The 26,146-nt window shown below is 38.5% G+C and overlaps 2 protein-coding genes across 2 annotated transcripts in view; one reads left to right on the top strand and one right to left on the bottom strand.

The window, feature by feature from the left end:
- LOC119797957 (E3 ubiquitin-protein ligase Jade-2-like) overlaps positions 1 to 26,146 on the top strand; it is a 149,949-nt gene that overhangs the window by 110,080 nt on the left and 13,723 nt on the right. The gene's annotated exons all lie outside the window — the stretch shown is intronic.
- Positions 1,859 to 8,763, bottom strand: LOC119797956. The gene is made up of 3 exons (XM_038307246.1): positions 8,530 to 8,763; positions 2,065 to 8,353; positions 1,859 to 1,888 (listed from the first exon to the last, which is right to left on the bottom strand). The coding sequence occupies exon 2, from the start codon at positions 8,147 to 8,149 to the stop codon at positions 2,396 to 2,398; it is 5,754 nt and encodes a 1,917-aa protein (XP_038163174.1). The 5' UTR covers positions 8,150 to 8,353; positions 8,530 to 8,763; the 3' UTR covers positions 1,859 to 1,888; positions 2,065 to 2,395.

Below are 26,146 nucleotides of genomic sequence, written 5' to 3'. Positions count from 1 at the left end.
ATTACTGCAGGACAGGTGGAATAGGCATCCCTAAGAGGCTGCGCTGTGTTTATTTTATGTATTTGCTCTATACAACCTGACCACCACTGCACCTGCAGGAGGGTGGATGTGATCTACCGCAACGAAAATGTACATCCTGCTGTAGAACCTGTAATCTAAACATGTCACACAAATAGAAGCCTATACATAGCATTTCAACCACGGAATTATTCAATCAGAAATGGTTAAGATATCAGATTGGCAAAATAATAACTTTTCATTGTGACTTGAGATGCATGTATCAAATAAAAAGCTTTGTTCTTGTGTCTGACTTGATTAGAGCCCAAATGAAGTTGGATTGTTAAGGTGGATATCAATATTCAGAGCTTTTTAAAAAAATGACATCCGATATATTAGCTGATATCCGATTTATATCGGCCAGAATATAAAAAAAAATTTACATGGACATGCACAGGATATGCACTGTCCAAATACAATCTGACTCAAATTCTCATAATAAACAAAAATATAACTCAAGACGAAAAAACTAAAAACTAAAACTAAAGTTCAAAATGAAATTATAGAATTAAAATAAGCTACTTTAATTTGAGAAGTGTCAGCATAAAACTATGACTAAAATTAATGTTTGTGCTGATTTAGATGTTGCCTCAAATTTGTGGTGTTTTTTGCCTTGCTGGTGCTGAAGTCCTGACTAACTCTGCAGATGCTGCATCCAAGAACTGTTACATCCTTTATGAAGTAGCTCCACTCCTGACTCTTACCCTCTGCCTGTGAAATCTATATATCTATATTTGGTATATTTTGCTAATTAGATTTCACTTCTACAGATAAGCATTTAAAAATAAAAACAAGTGGCTGCATTCAGCTAAAAGTGATAACACACAGGCTAATGGGAGATGTTAATATCTCATTCATTGTTAAGACTCATTCATCTTTCAGTCGTATTTACAAGCAACTGAAAAGTTCCCTCCACCGCTGCACACAAGGGACTAAACAAGGTTTAAGTAGAAACGCTGCAGCTTTAAAAACATCCAAACAGGATTACAAATAAATACAGAAGTTGGAGCCTTTTAAAAATGTGTTTAATGACATTAACTTGTGAATTTATGAGCCCCAATACAGCCTGCCTATCAGCAAGAAGTGTAGTGGGACACAATATAATAATCTTATTTCCCTTCTAAAATTATGTTTATTTAACAAACAGCTAAAATTCTAATATGTTTGCCAAAACTAGCTCATATAAAACTCGTCTGCCCTCGTTAACTCATCCTAACAAGCACAGGCACTAAAGTCTAGTATTAGAAAATCACAGCTTCCCCGACCCGCCCACAATACAAGAGTGGACAAGTATCGTAACATTTACCTTATGGAAAGGATCACCTTCTCCCTCCGCCTTCAGAAAAATGTATTCACTAATTGGTGGGCCAAGTGGGTTAAACACACTGGTCCTAAACAAAGAGAAGTATGGAATGGATGACCATGCAATGCCTGTTATTTCATCTATGCTCTGTAGCATCTAAGGATTAATAAATTAATGTATCTCTCATACTTTATTTCAAAACTGCCTGGTATATAATTTACTCCTGCTTTTTCAGGTAGACCTGTCTTTCCCTGTTAGTTCAAAGTTGTTAGATGTAATTGCAGATGTAACTTGTATATTTTGTTTATAATTTTATACATAAAAAAAATAATTGTGAGTGCTGGTAGTAACATTATGCGTTCCCTGAAAGTAACTACATGTGCTGTCCTCACAACACGTGACCATATGAAGTTAGACAGCCAGCGAACAACATGAAAAAAAGTTCTCCTCACAAGGCTTGCTTTTCTTGCATTCTGGAAGAATCTTTATTCAATAATCTGGTTTTGATATCCTTTTTTATTGTTGTAACTGAAATACACAGAAGAAAAAACTAATCACTGACTAATATTTAGATCTGAACATCCTCAGCACATTCTACACTTAGCTTAAATTAAACACAAATTTATCTGAGACATTTCTCAAACTTTACAAAAAAAATTATTTCAACACATATTCAAGTGTTTTCTGAGCAAAACAATACTCACAAAGACGAATATTTGCCGAGGCAGAAGCGTGTAGAACATTTCACTTCAACATGAACCGTTTCTGAAGCTAACTTGCTGAAACGGGATTTTCCAGAGAAAAAAATAAAAAAATACGTCAAAGATATGTTCGACGTGAGAGCACTCACTACCTAACGTATTTACCTTAAAGCTCTAACAAAAACGGGATGTCTCACTCTGATTAATTATAAACTCAAACTCTTTTTAACAAAAGGCATGACACTCCCCGCTTGACGTAATCACATTATGTCACAACAGACATCATAAGAAATAAAAAAAAAACTCATCTCTTTGGCAACAGATGATGCAGTAGTCACTCAGTCTCAGAAAACAAAACAATGACTTCAGATATTGGTCTTAGAAATATCTTCACAGTCCCATTTTGTACAACCCTCAGTTCCACTTTGCGGACCTTTGTGTCCCTGCTGGGAAAGGTTTTTGTTATTATTCCCATGGGCCATTCATTCCTGCTTGCCTGAGGATCTTTCAGTAGGACCACATCTCCTTCTCTAACATTGGGTCTGTTTTCAGTCCACTTTGGACGACTTTGCAAGGTGGGCAAATATTCTCCTCTCCACCTTTTCCAAAAAGTATCAGCAAGGTGCTGGACATGCTTCCACTGTTTCCCAAACAACTGACATGTGGAAAAGTTCCCAGATGGAGCAGAAACAGCACTCACCTTTTGTGTTATCAACATTGCTGGGGTGAGTACTACAGGACAATCAGGGTCTGTGGATATAGGAACCAGGGGTCTTCCATTAATAATTGCCATCACTTCAGCCATAAAGGTGTTTAAGACTTCGTGAGTGAGACGAGTTGATTCAGTTTGTGACAGCATTGCATCCAGAATGCGCCTTGCAATTCCTATAAGGCGCTCCCATGACCCTCCCATATGCGACGCATGAGGCGGGTTGAAAATCCAACTGCAACCTCTTTCTTGCAAGTACTTTCCTACTGCTGAGCTTTCTTTCTCAATGTTAAGCTCCTTACAAGCTCCTGTAAAATTCGTACCTCTGTCTGAGCGTAGAACCTTGGCTGGGCCACGAATGGCGAAGAACCTTCTCAGTGCATTTATAAAACTGTCAGTAGACATAGTCTCTATCAGTTCAATGTGCACGGCTCTGGTTGACATGCACGTGAACAAAACGGCCCAGCGTTTACTTTGAGAGCAGCCACCTCTTGTCCTACGAGTTACGATTGTCCATGGTCCAAACACATCCAAACCGACAGATGTAAAAGGTGGTTCAGGAGTGAGTCGGTCAGCGGGCAAATCTGCCATTTTCTGAACCCGCATTTTGCCTCGCAATTTTCGACAAGTAACACACTTATGAATGACAGACGACACAAGGCGTTTTGCTCCGATTATCCAAAACCCGGCACCTCGGATAGCTCCCTCAGTTATGTGTCTCCCTTGATGAGACACTTGTTCGTGAAAGTGTCTTGCTAGCTGTGTAGCAATATGACTGGAGGATGGGATAATGAGAGGGTGCTTTTCATTCTCAGTGAGATCGGCTGAGGAGAGACGTCCCCCAACTCTTAAGAGGTTGTCTTTGTCAACTAAAGGGTTGAGCTTTCTGAGTGTGTCAAGTTTCACATTTTTCTGTTTAACTTCTTTCAGCGTTTTAATTGTCTCTTCATAAGCATCTTGCTGGACAGCCCGTATGATAACTACTTTGGCTTTTGTGAGTTCTTGGATGCTTGGAGTCTCCCTGAAACTGTTCCATCCAATTTTCCTCTGTTTAAAGGATGAGATGACATGAATGAGCCTAGCTAAAACTCTGCACAGCGTGGTCCAGCTAGAGAACCTCTGAAAGCGCTGAGAACCTAGATGTGACTCCAACACTGTAGTTTTTAGCACTTTCACTTCTGGACGTATCTCTTTGTCTTTCTCAGGATCAATGAGGGTGAAAGGACCGGTTTTGGGTGGTTCTGTGTCATGATACAAAAATGGTGGACCTGAGAACCAGGAAGTGTTCTGCAGGTCAGCTGCCGGGATAAACCTAGTAGCTTGGTCAGCTGGGTTCAGCTCTGTTGGTATATAATGCCACTGGTTTGGTTGTGTGGATGCTCTAATACGTGTAACCCTGTTGGCAACATACATGTAGAAGCGTTTGGAAGTGTTGTGTATATATCCCAACACAATCTTGCTATCTGTGTAAAACTTCACACAGTCCACTTTGATGTCTAGCTCATCCCTAATAAGCTCGAACATCTCCACTGCAAGCACAGCAGCACAAAGTTCTAGGCGCGGTACTGTATGTGCTGGACGAGGTGAAAGCTTGGACTTTCCCATTACAAAGCCGACATGGCTGCGTCCTTCATCACTAGCTGTTCGCAAATAAGCTACTGCTCCTATAGCCACGGTAGAGGCATCAGAGAAAATACAGAGCTCTTTTACCTTACTTATGCTTAATGTACCTGAGCAGTAGCATCTTGGTATTTGGAGGTTTTCAAGGGCTTGCAATGACTTTTTCCACGTGTCCCACATTTCCTGTTTGTTGGGGGGTAACGGTTCGTCCCAATCCCTAACTTCAGATGAGAGATCCCTTAGTAATGCTTTGCCCTGCATTATGACTGGGGAAACCAGCCCCAATGGGTCATAGAGGCTATTTATCACTGACAGTAGTCCCCTGCGTGTGAATGGTTTGGTCTCAGCTGACACACGATAAGTAAAGCTATCAGCTTGTAGGTTCCAGCAGAGTCCTAGGGTTCTCTGAACTGGAAGAGGATCTACTCCTAGATCTAAATGTTTTAAGTCTTTTGCATGATCCTCTGAAGGGAAGGCTTCCATAACTTGACTGCAGTTTGATGCTATCTTATGAAGGCGTAGGTTTGACTCCGCCAACATGTTTTGAGTTCTCTTAAGTAGGTCAATAGCATCTTGTGGCGTGGCAACAGATGTGAGACCATCATCAACATAAAATTGACGCTCAACAAACTGACGCGCATCAGAGCCATGTTCTAGTTCACCCTGTCGTGCCGCTCGTCTCATACAGTAAATGGCAACAGCAGGAGACGGGCTATTTCCAAATACGTGAACTTTCATTCTAAACTCTAGTATCTTTTTTGTAATGTCATTGTCCTCGAACCACAAATAACGCAAATAATCTCTATGGTCCTCTCGAACAACAAAGCAGTAAAACATTTGCTGTATATCGGCTGTCAGGGCTATTGGCTCTTTACGAAACCGTAGCAGCACTCCTAACAGAGAGTTGTTCAAATCGGGTCCACTAAGAAGCACTTGGTTAAGGGAAACCCTGTCACACTCTGCACTCGAGTCAAACACAACCCGGATTTGTTCTGGTTTCTGAGGGTGGTATACCCCGAATGTAGGCAGATACCACAGTTCTTTATCTACTGTGACGGGCGGAGCTAATTCCGCTTGGCCATTGTCCAACATTTTTTGCATGAACTGGACATAGTGAGCTTTCATCTCTGGTCTCTTTGCCAATGTCTTTTTCAGTGTAGAGAGACGCTTTAGAGCTTGTTCTCTGTTATTCGGGAGTTTTCTCCTCTCTGAACGAAAGGGTAAAGGTGCAACCCAACTGTTCTCTTCATTTTGGTAGACTTCTCTGTCCATAATTTTTAGGAAAGCTTTGTCTTCGATCGATAAAGCTCGTTTATCATCACATTGAGACCTAGCAAACACAGCGTGCCCTAAGTCATCTGTGTCACAGACGTTGTCTAACACAACCCCATAATTCTCTTTAACATGAATTATGTTTAGGCAAGGCTGAAAGTAGGACACACGACCATTATCTAAGGTGTGTGTTTTGTAAACGTTGACCTCTGGTGGACCATGCGTTTTTCCTGAACACACCTCTCCCACAATAACCCAACCCAAGTCTAGTCTTTGGGCGTAAGGAGCATTGTTTGGCCCGTTGATTTGCTCACGTACCTTATGGACCCTGAGAATGTCCCTACCCAGGAGTAAAAGGATGGGAGCCTGGTGATCAACAGGTGGAATTTTATCTGCAACTGGGAAGAGATGTGGGTGATGCTGCGCGATCTCAGGGGAGGGTATCTCTGTTCTGTCGTCTGGAACAGAGTCACATTCTATTAGTGGTGGTAACTGAATGTTGACTTTTCCATCTACAGACTCAATGAAGAAATTTACAGCTCTCCTTCCTGATACTTGTACATTTCCAGCACATGTCTTTAATGTGTAAGGCACAGGTGTGGTTCTGATATCGAAAAGGTTAAAAAACTCTGACTTAGCCAACGACCTGTTGGACTGTTCGTCTATCACTGCATACATTTTAATGGCCTTCTCTCTCTGCCTGGCAGGGTATACTTTGATTAAGCTTATCTTAGAACATGAACGTGGGTAGTCGCTTTGGCTACATATTTCTGTACACTTTGAAACAACTGAAAGAGAGCCTGAAGGTAAACTCTCATGTTGCTCATCATGTACATTATGTTCACGTGCAGTGCTCTCTGGTGCGGGGGGATAACTAGGGTGCATCGCAGATAAGTGTTTTGGGCTGTCGCACTCTGTGCATCTAACTGTTGCTTTGCAGTCTTTTGCCATGTGTCTCACTGACCCACAGCACCTGTAACAGATGTGATGCTCTTTCAGGTATGCCTGTCTTTCCTCAATAGGTTTGCATCTAAAAAGTTTACACTTTTTGAGTGGGTGTGGTTTTTTGTGGATCGGACACTGTCGGTCTGGTTCCTCCAATTGTTTTGGACTACTTTGATTAGGCTCAACTGTGATATCAGTTTTATGAACTGACACAGTAGGTTTGCGACTATATGGTCTCAGTTTTTCTGCATGAGATGGAACCTGGCTATTTGGACTGAACATGAAACTGGGGTCATTTTTCATTTTCGCCTGATGCTGAACAAACTGTGTAAAAACTGAAAAAGGGGGAAACGACACTCCATGGGTCTCCTTGTATTGTGTTCCTACAGTTGTCCATCTTTCTTGCAAATTAAAGGGTAGTTTCTCAACTATTTGTTTGACTCCTCGGGCTGTGTCTAGGTATGCTAGCCCTGGCAGGGCACCATCTTGCTTAGCACACTGAAGTTCCATTAAGACGTCACTAAGCTCTTGCAGTCTAACACTGTCTTTATTTGTTAGCTTTGGGAAGACCTCTACCTTTTTTAAGAGTGCATCCTCAATTACCTCAGGTGAACCATAGCACTCTTCAAGGCGTTGCCAGACCATCACAGAACCTGCAGCCGGATTAAGGATGTGTACAGCACGAATCCGTTTTGCCTGTTCAGACGATTTTGGTCCCAAATACTTTGCTAACAGATCTAATTCCTCTCTGGGAGACAGATTTAATTCTCTGGTGGCATCAATAAACGAGGTTTTCCATGCCCAATAGTTTTCGGGTTTATCGTCAAAATGCATGAGGCTCGTGCTTACTAGCTCTTTACGGATGAGGTACTTTGCAAAATCCTTTGCATCGTTTGTGCCACATGTATTAAGTACTGGCTCCTGCTTCATCATCCTGTTTCCTGATGGTGGATTTGTTTGAGTGTTCATAGGATTGTTTACCTGTGGAATGTCTTGTGTATCTATTGCAGTGACATTTCTGTCAGGAAGGGGTACTGGATACTGCTGGTTGTCTGAAAATAACAGTTGAGATTGTTGTTTAACATACTCCCTGGTACGCTGCACAGGGGTAAAGGGCTCAGCTTCCACACAAAGTCCTTTGTGGAGCTCCCCGCTCTGATTCTCTGTTTCTTCATAAGCTGTGGCCTCTGCTTCAGCTGCTGCAATGGCTTTTTCGCACTGAAGGATATGGAGATGTGCGTCCAATTCGGCTCTTTGTTTCATCATGCTGGCTTCCTGTTTGGCATAGGCTAGTTGAGCTCGCGCTGCTTGAGCTTTGGCGTAGGCCCGTGCGGCTGAGGAACCTGTTGACGATGAGGATGTCCGTTGAGACCTTCTTGTGGGTGCTCTGGAGACCTGCGACATGGCGTCCAATGGTTGAGACGGCTGCTGCGTTGTAGCTTGTTGAGTGGCATCTTCCGTTTGTCGATCATCACCAGCTGCGTCAAGTAGCTGATCAGCAGCGTAGTCTTTCAAATAATTTTTTCCTGAGCGAAGACTCATGTTGTTAAATGTTGCTCTGTATGCTTAAGCCCGCAGTGTATGTCGTCTTTTTACTGTGCTGTCCTCACAACACGTGACCATATGAAGTTAGACAGCCAGCGAACAACATGAAAAAAAGTTCTCCTCACAAGGCTTGCTTTTCTTGCATTCTGGAAGAATCTTTATTCAATAATCTGGTTTTGATATCCTTTTTTATTGTTGTAACTGAAATACACAGAAGAAAAAACTAATCACTGACTAATATTTAGATCTGAACATCCTCAGCACATTCTACACTTAGCTTAAATTAAACACAAATTTATCTGAGACATTTCTCAAACTTTACAAAAAAAATTATTTCAACACATATTCAAGTGTTTTCTGAGCAAAACAATACTCACAAAGACGAATATTTGCCGAGGCAGAAGCGTGTAGAACATTTCACTTCAACATGAACCGTTTCTGAAGCTAACTTGCTGAAACGGGATTTTCCAGAGAAAAAAATAAAAAAATACGTCAAAGATATGTTCGACGTGAGAGCACTCACTACCTAACGTATTTACCTTAAAGCTCTAACAAAAACGGGATGTCTCACTCTGATTAATTATAAACTCAAACTCTTTTTAACAAAAGGCATGACACTACCTTTGTATTGTAATGTTCTCACAAGGAAAATATTAAAAATTTCAAAACAAGAAAATCACAGCTTACCATAGAGTAAACTGCTCACTATCTCCCTCTTCATCCACCTCTAAGCTTCTCTAGTTTAAGTCCATGATCATCTAGGTTCAGTAAACCAGAAGGAATAACAGCTTTACAAGTGAAATACTTTTAAAATAGCTTATTTTAACCTACATTACTTTTTACATTGAAAGAGTGTATTTTCCCCTTCCTTTTCAAAACGTTTATTAGCTAAAAAATCTTATAATTGCAAACTTAAAAAATAAGATTTGTCTCTAATTAGGGTCTGTACTGGATCCAGTCATCTTTATTCTTAATAATATGAAGAGTAGACCAGCTTAAAGTTATATTAAATCTTATAAAGGATGTTACTATCTTAAAGCAGGAATTAACATAAAGTCTGCCATTTTTTATTCAATAAGAAAGACTAAAACATTTTTTTTGTAGTGTATAAAAAAAAACTTTATTGCATATTGATCTGGAACAGAACTGTATTTAGGTTTGTGTTTTAAACTAGATCTCTAAATAAATAAGGCTGTGACAATGAGTACTTTTCCCATAAGTATATCTGTTCCATTCATTATATCTCTGTGCCTGCAGACTATTGCTGTCAGCATGTGTTTACTTGTCTGTATTTTTTCTGTGCGAGTTTGTTTGTGTGTGCATGTTCATCTGTCAGTGTGTGTGCGTATATCAGCAAACTGTTCCCAGCACACACAATCACACACAGCCAGAACGTCTTGTGGATTCTGAGTGTTTTGTAACCATTTATATAAAGAGGTATTAGTGTTTCCTCCTAAACAGAACATGGGCAACACTGCGGTGCACTTGGGTGGCATTCTTTTTCCATGCCTGGAGGACAAGATGACTGCAGGAGTCTTGTTAAGTGTTTAGTTCCCAAAATACGCTCACCTCAAAGATGTCCAGATTACTCTTTACACAACAATTTGGAATTTGTTTGGTATTTTTCCCACAGGGATTATTGTTTTTGCCATGTGTGGTGAAGGTAACAGTAGAGGGTCAACTCTTTGACTAATTTTAAAAATGAATGCAGCAGTGAAGGTAGTTAAATGTCTTACGCAAACCTTTTAAAGTAACGTTCTGCCCGAGTGTGACAAAAATGAAACATTCCACTGTGTAAATGATCCTGTGTTTGCTTTTTTTCTTGGAAGCAAAAAAAGATATTGCTTTAGCAGCTTGTGCAAAGCTCCTGGCTGAAAATAGTACCACTGTTGAATAGTTAGTTTTATTTTCAAGTTCAAAGTTCCAATTAAATGAAAATTGGATGTTTGATATAACTAAGCCTCCTGCTAGCTGTAGTATTTAAAGTGTAGTATCTGATCAGCTATACCTAATGGCATGTCTGAGAAGAGTTTGCTATTTCGCTCATATCTGTTTGTAGCTGGATGCTCACATCATAAAAAGCTGAGGTGAAGCACTGACCTGCTGAAGGTTAAAGGCTGTTCTTTTGGTCAGAGGTTTAGGTTTAGAGCTAACAACTGTGGCACAGCACAGGTTTTATTAAAGCTGTGGTATTTTATTAGATGATACAGTTTGCACCTGCAATATTGAAGTCTTTCAGGTTTGAGGTACAAGCCTAAATATCATCTTCATGTTGTATTTTGCAGATAAGTAGCCTTCTGGGTCGCACACTTCACAATTAAGTATTTTACTCTTGTGAATCTGGAATGAAGGGTTAGATTGAACATGAGGAAATTGCAAAAATTCATAATTTCCAAGTTTAAGATGTCGAGATATGCAGCTGTGAGCGAATGTTTTGGAGAAAAGCAGAGTTGTGAGTCTCTGATTAAGACCTTATGGTCCTCATTTTTCCCCCCTATTTGTTCATTTGATTATAAAACATATGGAAGCGAGCACAAACCAACCTCAAGACAGTCTGCCTATAATGATCATATTAATAATAATCATCATTAAAATCAGAATAAGGAAAAGCTCTATTGCTATGTAGTAGTTTAGACATAGGAGGAATTTCCTTTTTGCCTTAGTTTGTTTTAATCAAAGAAATTCAACCCATCCCTTGTGGAACCGATCACCTTTTATAAAACTATAGCTATTATTTTTAAGTAAAATTCTTCATGGCCTAATTTGTTAAACCAGTATCCATCTGTCCTGTACAGCTAGGTCTTAAAGACCTTAGAGAGGTCTTAGAGAGATTAATATTATGTACAAAAAAATAAAGGGGAATGGAAAGGCACTAATTGATATTGCATTTCTAATTCTACGATATAGCCAATAACGCATCCCTTCCTACTGTTGGAATGTTTGACGTCTCAGGCTCTGTGGTCTAATCTGTCATCTATCAGAGTCTCCCTCGTCTTCTTCTTCTTATGAGATCATGTCGTATCAGTTCTCTGTTTAACCCAAAAACAAAAACTTCTTTTTTTTAGTACTTAACAATAATTGAAGCTTGAAGTTAGTCCAGTCAGCAGCTATTATCACTCAACAAAATGAAATGTGCAAAGCATTTTTTTTTATTAATCAGCTTCTTTTTTTTTACGTAGGAGTTATTATCTTTTGAGTCAAGTGCACTTACTTTAATGAATCTAGCTACGATCTAATATTAACTCCTTCTTGCTGTTGTCATCTTTCCAGCTGCACAAATTAATAACGCCAGCAGTCTAATTAGTCTTTGGAGCCACCTATCATACCATAGTGCCTCTCCTTCTCTAATCTAAGTAATGAAAATAAATGCTACCAAACTTTAAAATTTGTTTTCTTATTCAACGTTTGCCTGATTTGGAAAACCACATGTCATACAGGTGCAAAGGGAATGGAGGAGTCAAAGATTGAAACTAATTCTAAGTTTTTCTCTCTGGTTTCTCCTATCTGCACTTTCTCTTCCTTTTTCCTTTCTCTCGGGACTTTGGCCTCCTTCTGCTCATTGTGCCTCTGCCTCCCAACTAACTTTAGGAAAATATGAATGAAAACATTCTCCCTGACTTGTTTGCCCAAACTCTGCTCCAAGCACAAACACACAGCTAATCCCACAGCCAACTCCCTTTTTTCCCTCTTGCATCTTTTTGCCTCTTGTTGTGAGCTTTGCCTCTTTTGTGTTGCACCACAATCACCTTTGAGGACAGCAAGGTGGAGGCTGGGCTGTTTTTTCTTTTTTCTTCTTCTCTGTTTGTGTTGGAGCTCTGTGAGTTTAGCTAGAGGGGAAGAAAGAGAAACAGGGTGAAGCACCAAGTTGCATGGGTGCCTTTCTGTTCCAGTGTGTACTTGTGCTTGTATCTATTTAGGATTGCTTCCATCACATTTTCCTGGGCACGCTATACATCTTTGGGTTTCTGTTCAGGCGTTTCCTGTTGCCGCTTGTCCCGAAGTGCAGAAGCCTGCAGTGATTTGGAGCAGAGGTGTTCATGAATCTAAATCATATCCATGGCAACACGTAGACAGATCCTCAGAGCAAAATGCCATCTCACTGTAGAATGCATTAATGTTTGCTAACAACTAGTCCCCATTGGCACATATGAGTTGGCAGGTAAATTAAAAAGTCAACCCTGTAGTGATTCACAAGGTAATGAATTTGTAATCTAGAACAAATCGATCAGCTTGAGGGGGAAAAAGAAAGAAAACAATTCTGGGATAAAATATTAAAAAAAAAAAACTGAATAAAATTCCGGTACCTTTTAATGTAAAACCAGTTTGAAAAATTTGTTAAAATACAAATTTTCTTTGGATTTTAAATGTATTTAGAGGTGATTTTTTTTTCCTGTATTGATTATCTTCTTGAATGCAACACTTTGAAATTACCAGAGGGTTTTCTATAAATATCTTAAAATATCATCCACAGTAAATCAGTTTGGATACTTGATTGTCATGTTGATTGATTGACTGACTTTATTGATCTCACAGTGGAGAAATTAGCTCCTTACATCAGCTCAAATAGTCAAAAAGAAGAATATGCCAAATATAGAAAAAGGTGCATGGGATATATACAGTATATACAATGTGCCCACATATGACAGCTTTTTTTGTATTCTTTTATAGAAGGATCATTATACAGGGTTATTGCACAGGGTTTTTACATGGGTATTTATATATAAATAGTTATTGCACTGGGTGTCAAATAGTAATTGCACATTATACATTGCACAAGTTATAGCCGTTGTAGTGTTGCATTGTACAGTCTGGTTGCAGCAGGAATGAATGATCATCAGTAGCTCTGCTTTTCACAAACTGCGTGTAAAATTATTTCTGTAAAGGAGCTGCTCCAATCTACCGGTATGTTGCTATGCCGGTTAATTTGTAGAGAATTTTAAGAATTTATTTGTGGTCTTCATTCAACATTATTTTGTCCCCATGGACCAGTTTAGCTGCGACCAGTACCACCTGGACCAGTACCCCTGCCTAGGAAAATGATCATCAGAATGGTTCTACCGTGCTTGACCATTGTTATGGCATACTGAGGTTTAAAACTTCACCTCTCTAGCTGTCCTTCTTGTCATTCTAAAGAAATGGCTCATTGTGTATTTATTTATTTTCATTCATATCAAGCCATAAAACTTTTTTTCCAGAAAAAGTTGAAATTTCACACTTGCCTTTGCATCAGGCGCTTCTTGTGCCTTTTTTTTTAGCACATCTTTATATGTGTGGAAGGTGATAGTTGTATTCAAAATGCCAGTTTATAATGATATGTTTATGCCTTGCTTTGTTATGTTGTGTCTTTGTTATTTTAAACCCAATATTTTAACACATGGATAAAATCTGTTAAAAGGTTGGTTGGTTGCTACAGCGGGACAGCGATCTGAAGGTCAAATCAAACCGGTTTCAGATTAGATTATTTAAGCTAATTTTACAGCTTCTAGTGTAGTTCTGACTTAACCCAACTGAAAGTCAGAAGACTATGCTAAAAAAACCTGTGTCAACTGCCAAAAAAACTACATATTTTTTAACCCTGCCTACCCTTTCAAGTTCCCAAATGCAGGGCAGAAGTATGTTAAATATTTATTGATGACTAACAGTATGTAATCTCTATAAAACTAAATAAAACTGTGATGGTGAATTGAGGTATTTGACTCTGTATGATATATAGTTAAAAAAAAAATAAACTCTGAATCATGCACCTAATTCCTGTTTAAAAAGTAGTCAGAGTTGTAAGTTGTATACTTTCCCCCGGAAAATGTTTAAACTAATTCATGTACTTGCACGCATTCATGGTGATAATTGTATGGAAACATTTGACCTAGCTCCATGCAGCATCTGTAATTAGACTTGTAAATCAAATGCTGCATCCAGTGATTATTAATGTTAACGGGCAAATCTGTAGGGAGGTACCGGTTTATCGCCTCAGCTTCATGGGGAATTATTACCCATTGTTAGTTTGTCAAGTCACCAACACTGCTGCCTTGATTTAATGTCAGCTGTGGTAATTGATACACCTTCTACACTATACCTGTAAAGCAGAGTACAGCATTCAGGCTGATTAGGGATGGTTAAATGCAAGCAGCAGCCATAGCCGATGTAAATCTGAGCTCCATTCAGACCTTAATCAGGAATATGACTTGTTCATTAAAGAAGCCAAGAGGTGCAGGCATCAAAGCTCCTTAAACACCTTTAAACGCCATACCCGAGCAATTAGCAGCCCTGGGCTCCTTTTGAAATCAAAATATTTCTCCATTAGAGATGGCAAATCACTCTCCGCTACCTGTGCCTTTTAGATTTGTGTAGAAGTCGTTGATAATAAAAGATGATAAAGGACGAGATGAGGGAAATAACTGAACCATATCTGTATCCTGCATCGTTTAAAAGGCGGATGTTATATCCTAAAACTATACTTCAGGGTACATTTAGGTCTATTTACCACTTTAAATAACAAACTTTCATATTGCCATCATTAGGAAGAAAATCTGGCGGTGGTTTTAAAACAGACAATGAAACTAATAAATGATTAATGACTTTCATAATATTTGGTGTGGTATGCTTAAACTCTTAGGCCTAATGGGCCATCTTAAAGAAATGAAATGTCATCAAATACTTTTTTCCAAAAAAGTTGAAAAACAATCCACTGGACTTTGTTTCCAAGTTTGATTACTTTTCACCTCCCATCCAGGAAGTCTTTTCAATTCAGTTTTAAATTGAACATCTTCAAACTTGGATAACTAAAGGTTGTCATTCCTGAATATGCAACTCAGACATGCGCTCTGTCCATCCATTCATCCATCCATCTGACTTTGTCCTGCCATCTATCTATTCTATTCATTCTACGTTTATCATAGGTTCCATATTTAAAGCCTAACGTCTGTATAAATACATCCATGAGTTTTGGGATTTCTACTTTGTTGATTAAAAAGCACAGAACAGCAACTATTAATATTTAGAAAGGATGGAGATATGACTTAAAATATGGGTGGGAACCCTTTCCTAATCCTTCCCTCTTTTAGATTGTTACTCTGGTTTTAATGCACTAGAGCGTGGAGGTAGTTTCTGGTAGTAAGTAGAGTAATGAGCAGACATAAACAGACATATGCGCCATCTGATGGCAGTAGAATTAAACTATATGATAGAGCTTGACTGTGCTTCAATGCTTCATGGTAAAGTGTTTTATATATATATTTATATATATATATATTTATTTTTTTACTCACGAATATTGATTAAATAGACCGATTTACAGCAAGTCTAAGTTCTACAGGATCCTCCCCAGAGCCTCTATTTAAAGTAAGAAATATTTCATTGCTGCTCAGAGGCACAGTGGATAGCACTGCTGCCTTGCAGCAAGAAGGTTCTGGGTTCGATTCCTAGTCCGGGGTCTTTCTGCATGGAGTTTGCATGTTCTCCCTGAGCATGCGTGTGTTCTCTCCGGGTACTCCAGCCTCCTCCCACAGTCCAAAAACATGATTGTTAGGTTAATTGGCTTCTCTAAAGTCCCCTTAGGTGTGAGTGTGTGTGTGAATGGTTGTGTGGTTCCCTGTGTACCCTGTCTCTTGCCCATTGATAGCTGGAGATAGGCACCAGCACCCCTCGTGACCCCATTTGGGATAAGCGTGTTTGAAAATGGATGGATGGATAATTGAAAATTATTAGACTAAAAACTTTTCCTTGGAACTGATGCAAAGGAAACCCATTCAAAAATGCTTCTTACCCCCCAGTAGCTACATTGCTCTTTCCGTCTTCTAGATTTGGATGTTATTATAAATATACACAAAGGACTTATTACCGAATAGCACACAAACAAAGGATAACACACACCTAAGCAGGTAGGACCCAGTTTTTCAGAAAAACTTTGTACGCAACCAAACCAGTAGTATATAATACCAACCATTAGTATATAAATTTATTAAATTATCACATGACATGACTATGCTCCTTTTAAAGACTTTTAGTTATGTAAGAAGTCCTGATTGGGATTGTAGTTATATAACAGTAAAGACCAGTTTGCCTGATTTCTGTTTACATGTCTGTGTGAGGCATACACTCTGATTGCTATTAAAGAAACCCAGAGGTGAGTCATCTTTTAAATGTCACTGTTTAGATGATGTTTGTGCACTCGGGAGCACTGATTGATTTCACTGACATGAAGGTGACTCACTTCTTCCAAGGATAACCAGATTGTATGTGTATTGTGGGTGTAAATGCATCGCCTTGTGTTTGGCAATGTTGGTCTCCTTTCTATGTGAATATGCTGTGGCTCACCAGGAGAAGGTGTTTGTGTCTCCAGCCTTTCAGTCTTATTTCTCTTATTGTGTTATCACTGTGTTTTATGTGACTGTGACAGCACTGAGGACACACAAATGATATGTGGTTGAAGGAAAAAGCAAACAAGCGACCGGCTTCGAAGTTAAGAATTTGGATGGAAACTGTATTTTCTTTTTTCTTTTTTTCTTTTTTTTACCCGGTCCGTCAGGAAGAAGTTTCCATGTCATGTTTAGAGCCTTATGATTATTTCCACATTTACTCAGGCGTCTCGTCTTTAACAGCCAAACTGCTTTTGACATCAGTGAACCCAAAAAAAAATCCATGTTTGTTATCAACTCATTTGACCGTTAATTTAATAAAAAAGAAAAATAAAGAAAGGAGCTGCTTGTAATGAGCCTATGAAGATAATCCCCTAGATGTAAATCTATTAGCTTAACTGAGATTTTTGTCGTTGATTTGGATTTTTCTTTCCCCATGATTCAACCTTAACTGTGTTCGCAGTCACAGATAGCAAATGTCTCAAAAACAAAATGACAAGTCAGACCCCAGTGTGTCCCCACTTCTTATTAATACTAAATTGTTTTTACCCAGTGCCTTAGGTTTGATCAAATAATTATGGAATTTTCAAGCCAACACTAAAATTGGCTTGAAAATTTTAGTTTTGGCTCGAAGGGAAAGTAAGGCAAGTTTGCATTTCAGGAATCGTATAATATTATATTTCAAAGTTTCATATTGCCGTCATATATATATATATATATATATGAAAGTGACAATCTCTGTAAAGTTCGCCATCAATTAGTTATACCAACCTGTCCATTGCTTATAAATGAAAATCAAACCAAATCTCCAGTCAAGTCTGTAGTTGGTTGTATTTTTTTCTGTTTATTTAGAATTTTCTTCTTTTCCCTGTTTTTATGGTAAGCTTAACATATTCAGGTGAAATCATTTAAGGTTGGTCTTTGGGACCAAAGGACATGGCTCTTTGTTTGAGAACGGTGGTCCGTTTGTTCTTGCAGGCTAATTCTCCAAGCAAAGGGATGCTTTGATGGTGTGTTGTGTTTTGTTGAAACAGAGTAGTTTTTATTATGGTTACTGAAACATTGGAAAAATGTGGATTTTTCTTTCATCATTAAAATCATTAAAGAAAAACCTTGTTTTTGCATCTCATGTCTTGGCACAACTTATCCACAGGAGAGCAGGACGTCTCTCCTGCTGATCCACTCTTGTGTGGATTACTGCAAAGGGCAATCCATCACTCCTGGGTTGATTGGTGTTTTCTGCTCTTGCAAGTGAGAATTACTTTATTTTCTTTTTTTTTCTTTTTTTTGCACACTCAATGCACATTCTTAAAGTGCTTGTGGATGCTGACCCAATTGTCTGCATGCAGATACTATATGGGACTGCTTTAGAGTAAGGGGGATTTGTGGAGGTTGGCCAAGGACAAGTGGCTGTTGGCAAAACACACCAGCTCCCTCGCCATCTCCGCCACGTACTTTCACACACATCTATACTCACACATAGTCTGGTGTGAAAGCTGGGCAAAGAAAAAGAGGGATTACAGGGAAGAAAAGGGAATAGTCGGTTTTCTCAGCCGTACTGTGACAGTGAGGTATTTCAAGAATGAGAGATTATTTCAGAGCCATTTTGGACACAGAGAACTGATTGTTGGCATTTTAAAAAAGAGGCGAACATCAGGACAAGAGGCTTGATTGTGTATTCAGAAAGACATCCTTATCTTGTTGTTTTTCTGCTTTTAGATAGGGAAATCCAATTTGTTACAGATTTTTATTTCAGATAAAAAAATGATTTTTTTTCTTGCTGATCGGCATTATTTGACCAATAGTTTAAACTTTTTTTTTTGTTTCCTTTTACAACAGGTTTGAAATTCAGCGTAAACATCTCTAAAATATCAGTTTTTGAATAAAATAATGACCTCCTGACTTTGAGCATATACCTCATCATTATTCTTCTTGTTCTATCTTTTTCTCATTTATTTTTACTTAAACTACAGTGTGGAACTGGGTTTAACAGATTATTCAACACCAGTCTATAATCTAAAACAAAAATGCATTTAATGTTATTAGATGTCAAAATGAGGCAGCTCATATTACCGAGCTCAGTAGATAAAAGTGTTGCCTGTTTGCAGAGCTTTCCCAGTATTTTTTCCGTGGTATTGCTAATCTGATATTTAGCTAAGTAAGGATGTCACAGATTTTTTTTTATGTGCTTTGCTTTATAAATGAATATTGGGAGGATTTATACCTAATTTGATGCACTTAAAGAAAGCAAAAACTAAAAAATCCATAGAAAAAAACAAATTTGAAACAGGAAACCATTAATCCCCCTAAAATGGCTAATATCACACCAGGTGGGCATATGAACATTCAAATCTTAAAGAAGATTTGCCTAAATTTAACCCCAGCCAATAACTTTGATGTGAGACTTGTTAAAGTGAAAAAACAAAATAGCTCTGTAAAGAAGTGAGAAGTATCAAAATCCTAACTAATTTGAAGTATATGGAAGTTGCCTAAAATGACTGCTGACATGCCTGTATTAGGCTGGTTAAGTAAGTTTACCTTTAAAAAGGACAGCAGGATATTAAGCGAAGTCTCTAAAATTAAGATTTAAAGCTAAATTGTCATAACTGGAACTAGACTAAGTTCGTTTACTAGTTTTCACCTCATAAAGCATGCCTTTACAATAAAAAGACTGCTCAAATTTGATTTCCATTGGAAGTCTTTGCTTTCTAAGAAAACCATGAGGAAAAAATAAAGTTTTACAGAAAGAAGCATAGAGAAAATACTTCTGAAAGGATTCTACTACACTTTTACTATATTATTATTCTCCTCTACTGAGGTAAGATTTGGAAAAATCTAATTGAGCATTCCAGGAAGAGATCCAACTGCCAGCTGTCAAGCATAGAGGTGGTGGCGTCATGGTTTGGTTGTAAAGAACCTTTCCAGCTAACTTGCAAATGTTCCAAGATTATTTCTACCTTATATTAAGAGGTTGCTTGAGTAAATCTGAGATTCTAAAAAATAAAAAATGAATAAATAAATAAGTCTGAAACAGAATTGGACCCTGAAACATGACAGTGACTGAGCTTTTAAGAACTAATAGGCCCTTGTAAGCCCTATTTTGATCAAACTGAGATTTTGTGTGGTAACTCAAAATGGGGTGAACATAAAAAAAGGAAGTCGAGGATTCTTTCCTCAGACTTACAGTGAATCTAGAGACTGGATAAAGGCATTAATCTTTCTCTGAAAATATTACATTCCATTGATAACACTAGTTTTGCTTCATCTTGAATCTTTGGTTAAATAAATAAAATAGACATATTTGGTATTTTCCTTCAAACAAAATATTTTAGTCTAAGACAAATTAACTAAATAGAACAAATAATTAGAAAGAACCAAACATTTACAGGGGCATATGCATGTAACAAAAAAGACCAAAAACCATTTGATCAGGTTTTAAACATCAAATGTTGACCTAATAGTGTTGGGATAGTCTTTTTTGTGCCTAAATAGAATTTCAGCACCGGTCCCGGTGAAAGGACTAAAATTGATGGGTGCCCCATCTTCTGGCAGTACTTCGGAAAGCCAGATGATAATGGAGGCAGCTACCTCACAGAGCCTGACCCTCCTGCAACGCCTCACAGAAATGCCACAGACAGATGCACTGAAAGACCAATGACATTAAGTAAACTGAACTATAGAAACTCTCAAATCTAGTGATTCCTTCACAGAAAGAAGGAACATTTTCTCTCCTATCACAAGTAAATTGGGACAAATCAAGCAATTACAACTAATAACAAACACCAAAAATAATGAATAATTATTTACCAAACACACTTCCAAACATGTATGAAAGCTTGGAACAAAAACACAGAAGGTTGTGTCTCACGTTGTGTTTACGCATGTCATAGGTGAACACGTCACTGAAGTGTACTGGTAATACATTACCGCCATCTACTCTGCTAGGGTGTAATTTTGCAACTAGTGGTGTCCCATTTCTTAGGGAGAAAATCTTCATTTGCACTTACCTCAATGAGGGCACTTCACTATGGAGGGAACTCACCAGAGTGTTCTCAGAGCCAAGTGAGGGGAATGGGACTGAGCCATAGACTTTATATTGAGCCATTTACTTTCACCCTAATATGTGTTGATGATCTTTATGTTTGGTTGAGAAAAATGTTATGGTGAGGTTTGCAGAAACTATTTATTTTTTGATGTTGACCCAGAAAATTTGTAAATACAGGAGGGGAACATTATAATCAAATGAAAATGTAATTAAATGCTTCACAGAAATGTGTCTGTCCAACCAGTAGATCTAACTGATATCTTAAAGCAGCATGGTTGGATAATTATTAAATTTTTTAATCCCTGTTAAAAATGTTTTGGGAATTTGTGCTGAACATTTAAATGAAAACTGACCTGGATTTCTTTAACTGGTTAGTGTAGCATAATGTAGTAGAATTAAGCACTGTTGCCTCACAGCAAAAATGTTGGTTAAAATGCAAATAGTGGTCTGGGAGTTTTTTTGTGTCGAGTGTGCATGCTCTCTTAGTGCGTTTGTGGGTTTTTACTGGGTGCTCTGGTTTTCTCCCACAGTCCACAAACATGCATGATTCAAAATCTGCTCTGTTTGCGAGTATATGAATAGTTTTCATGTGTTTAGCAGATAGGACTCTATCCATGGTGCCCCCATGTAACATTTAAAGATTAAAAATGCTGTAAAATTTTTATTGTAAAATCAGAAGCTGTGAACCAGATTATTACAAACATCAAATAAATTGCTGTGCAGCTGCAGCTCTAAAATGTTATCCGATTGTGGCTGATTGAGACTTTTGAGACTGTTAAATTTTTGCAACCTACTTACTTTTAAAACTGTCTCATTCTAATTGAAGTATATCATACTATCATCAGCATAACAGAGTAATCCCTGCTAGTTCAGAGCCTGTAATTATGTCTGAGCTGAAATTCAACAATTAATTTGACTATTGAATTGTAAAATAGATAGATAGATTAAATAGATTGTCTCTTCCACCAATATTTTTTTGTGTATCATATTTGTCTTGGTTGTTTGAGTCTTTATATTCCCCTACTCTCTATGGCAGTGCTCCTCTTTCCTTATTTTTTTTTTGTTGGCCTCATATATGTTTCCAGCATGGTTTCGAAGGACTTCCTGCTCTGGTGAGCGATCTGTCAGGAGTTGATGTCTTTTTAAACTAGACGATACCTGTGTGGGCACACTTTCAGACAGAGAGCTCAGCTCTGCTGCTGTCAGTCCGGCCACACTGGAAATGTCTTATGTAAACACTATATTTCACTGCGCCTTGTGAAAAGATTATTATTGGTGTTTTTATGAAAAAGGGGGGAGTGAGATTAACAGATTTGCGAGAAGCATATGGCAGCGTGAAAAGAGAGGAAAACTTTCTCGTAGACCTATTTTATATGAGGTGTGAGAGCTTTCATGCTTTTGTTGCATTGTTATTATTTTATCTAATCAACTTTAGTTAATTTAGCATTTCTCCGTTTCCATTTTTTGTTACTCTATTTCTTCTATTCTTATTAAACCAATGTCCTAATTCTGTTCTTCACAAAGGATATTATTCAATAATTGTCTGGACTTTCAGAAACTGTGAATGCTTCCATTGCCCTTCTGATGGCTGCTTTTTTCAAACATTTAAAACAATTTGTTTTATTACTGAGAACAAGCATTGACTATAAAAAAAAATATGTAATGCAATAATTTGTGCCTTAAATTTGTCTTCATAGATTTATCAAATACCTGAAGTAGGATCTGAGGCATGATGAATCAGGGTTAAGTTGATTTAATCCAAGGATAGCCATAACTAGTCCTGTGTTCCATCTTTTTTAATAGAATTAGAACATATTTCTCCTTGAAAAGAAAATATTAAAGAATAAGTACTTATCTAAAGTTTTGCCAACTTTTTTCATGTCCTCTCATTATTTTAGAACATCTCAACATTATTCCACACTCATGCAATTGTTATAATGCATTGCTGGATTTATAATAAAACATAATATAGACATTTTTAGTACCCAGAAAATGTTTATAATAAAACATAAACAATGGTATTTCACATTACCTTATTAAATACAAATTCATATTGTAAAAATAACTTAATGGGAGACTATTTTTGGATCTAAAATTATTTGAACGGGACATATTTTTAAAAGAAAGCAATAGAGTTTTTTTTTTTTAAGTGGTTCCTTTAAACCTGGAACCTGATTTAACATCCTGTTCAGAGGTGTTTCTTAAAGCACACACCAATTAGCCTGTTCTCTGTGAACTCTCCACTTGTCTGTGGTCATAACTTTGCGGCTGATAGATGTACCAGCTCCCGCTCCTTTGCTCCATTGAGGCAAAGCAGCAATCCTTTCGCTTGAGGGGCTGTTAGGCTATAGAGGAGCCTTGTTTAGGTTCCATTGTTTAAGGAATTGGAGCCCCGCAGTGTGCAGTTCCTCCTGAATATTTTATGACACAAACTATAAAGATCAAAGCTAAATTAGCTGTCCTATTGTTATGACTCCAGGGGGAGAGTTTGAACATTTCCATGTTTTCTGCTTTCTTACGTTTAACTAGTTTTGCTTCACGTAAAAGCAAAAATGAATTATTTTATCATCATCTTTACCAAATGAATGGAAGTCTTTGAACCAAAGTTTAAAAACTTACAAACCATGCAGACATTTAAAAAAGTAAGTTGGTTTTAAGATATTGGACTTTATTGGAGGGGTTCCTGAAAAAGAAAAAAGGAACTATCATCCAGATGTCAACCCTGAATAAGCAAATCATCCATTGCTCCTAATCTGAAGTCCCTATCAAATACAATCCTTCGCTTGGCAGAAAGACTACAATAAGTCAGAGAATCTATTTGCAGCATAACAGAGAGGCTGTAAATGTCTCTGGTATTGACGGATGACTACTCATTATATCCCTGCCTTTGTGCTTATGTTAAAGCTAGACAATGGGAGACTTAATGCACTTCATGCTTTTGTTTACCTCCATTATGTAACATGACCAAGTTTCTGTGGATACTGTACTTTGCATGTGACTGCAGGATACTTGATCCCAATCAGAGGAGGAACCATTATACACTTACTGCATTCACTCACCTCTTACCGAATGGGATGAGCTGACATTAATATTAGACATTAATATAACTGTTTTTAAGGTGAATATGAAAAACCTAGTTTTTCATAATAATCATCCAATTAATGCAGATAAGATAAAACATTACTGGTCAGTTCTGTCATCAAAGAGGGAGCATTCAAACTACTTCCAGGTCCAGGGATCCAGTCAAGGATCAGTAACATTAAGAAATGTCATATCTTAACCAAACAGTGTTATGCAGAAACCAATGATTCTTTTCAAAGGCAGTATTGGTCTTGTATTATGCTTGTCAGGATTTGAGGTGTTGGTGTGAGGACCCAAATGCAGAGGCAAGTTGGCAGAGGTGAATTTAACTGGGTTTAATTATGTTTACAGGAACTGAGGCAGGAATCAAAAAATCCAACAAAACAAGAACGAACCAGAACCAAGGAGACATCAGGGGAAAACCAAAACTCTAGGGAGAGACGAGAAAGGCAGACAGACGTTAGACGAGGATCCAGCCAACAGGAACTGAAGAGGGAGGGCTTTTAAAGGGGACAGAGACAAAGAGAGAGCTAATGAGGGGATTGAAAACAGGTGAGGGCAGAACAGAAAACAGAGCAAGGGAAAGAGGACACAAGAGGGCAGCAGAGGAAAACAAATGGAAAACAAAGAAAAACAGGAACTAACAAACCAAGACTCTGACAATGCTGATACCAAAAGTAGATTTCTATTCTCTTTTGCCATCCTGTTCACAACAAACATTATGGAGCAACACAGCCTTATGGCAATGCTGGGTTTCTGTTGCTTCTTTGGTGTTTACTACTCCATGTTGCCTGCAAGACATTTTCAATGGTCTTCACACTCTTGTTTTGTTTTCCCTGATCCTTACAATAAATGTGCTGCACTAAGATCCCATCCTATTATCCTGTTTTTGGTACACTGGTACTCTGCACGTAGTTATACAGCCAGCAAATAGTAACTTAATTTGGATACTGTTTTTCTGTCCTTCAGTATCCAGGTTGGGTTCACTGGCATGACCCACTCTAGAAAAAGAATGTCATATTTGTTTTGCTACTGCCTTATTTTTAATGAACTACTGTTTTAGGTCTGTTTTAACTAGACCATGTGGGTTACAAATGATATGCAACAAAACAGTCTAAAAACTCTGCAAGTCATTTTTAGTAATACTGATTGACAATAAATTTCACATCCTGTTGTCCAAAAGGACAACAATAGACAACAGGTGGAAATGATTGACAATTAGCAAGACACACTCAATAAAGGAGTAACTGCAGGTGGAGACAACAGCCCATTTCTTAGTACCTTCGCTTTCTTGCTCATTTTTAAATGTTGGTGGTGCTTTCACATTCGCAGTAGCCTGAGAGGGACTATAAAACCCACACAAGGGGCTCAGGTAGTGCAGCTAGTCCAGGTGGGCACAGCAATGTAAACTGTTGCAAGAAGGCAAGTACACCAGGAGACATGAAGGAGGGAAACAACCCAGCAGCAGTGCCGCTACCCCCACCTTTGTGTGAGGAGGAACTGGAGGAGAACTGCCAGAGCCTTGCAAAATGACCTACAGCAGGCCATGGATTCTAATCGGCTCCATGAGGATGGTATGTGAGCCCGATGTCCACAGATGAGGAAGGGTTGTGCTCACAGCCCAACACCATGCAGGACACTTGGCATTTGCCAGAGAACACCAGGACTGGCAAAGTCACCCACTGGCGCTGATGCTCTTCATAGATGAAAGCAGGTTCACACTGAGCCCATGTGACAGACATGGCAGAGTCCGGAAACACCGTGGAGAGCAGTCTGCTTCCTACAACAGCCTTCAGCTGACCTGTTCTGCAGTGGGTCAGTAATTATGTGGGGCTGCATTTCTCCATGTGCTCGCCAGAGGAAGCATGACTGCCATTGGGTACCAAGATGAGATCCACAGACCGCTTGTGAGTGGCTGGTGTGGATGGCCCTGGGTTCGTCCTAATGCAGGACAATGCCAGACCTCATCCTGCAAGATGAGGGAATTGAAGCTATGGACTGGCTAACCCGTTTTTCCAGACCTGAATCTGATTGAGCACATCTGGGACATCATGTCTCGACTCAACCACCAATGTCACCTTGCACCACAGACTGTCCACAAATGGGCAGCTGCCTTAGTCCAGGTCTGTTCAGGGATCCCTCAGGAGACCATCCACCACCTCATCAGGAGCCGTCCAGGCTTTGTAGGAATGTGCATGAGGCCATATACAACACTCATTTTGACCCGTTTTAAGGACATTACATCAAAGTAGGATCAGCCTGTTGTCTGTTTTTACACTTTAATTTTGTGTTCGACTCCAAATCCAGGCCTCCATTTGACTTCCATTTATGTTTTTGTTGTCATCACATTCAACTTTGTACAGAACAAAGTATTCAATGACAATATTTCATTCATTCAGATCTAGACTTTGTTATTTGAGTATTCCTTTTATTTTGAGCAGACATCAAACAACAAACAGAACTTTGTATACTAAATCATGAATCTTAAGAACAAATGAAACCTACATTTGCTTT

Source organism: Cyprinodon tularosa, unplaced genomic scaffold, assembly GCF_016077235.1.
Source record: "Cyprinodon tularosa strain WSP-4 unplaced genomic scaffold, ASM1607723v1 ctg605, whole genome shotgun sequence".
Lineage (NCBI taxonomy): Eukaryota > Metazoa > Chordata > Actinopteri > Cyprinodontiformes > Cyprinodontidae > Cyprinodon > Cyprinodon tularosa.
This window is presented reverse-complemented; position numbering and strand designations above follow the sequence as displayed.

Excerpts from the sequence above, each read along its gene's own strand:
- LOC119797956 (XM_038307246.1), bottom strand. The coding sequence starts at position 8,149 with ATGAGTCTTCGCTCAGGAAAAAATTATTTGAAAGACTACGCTGCTGAT.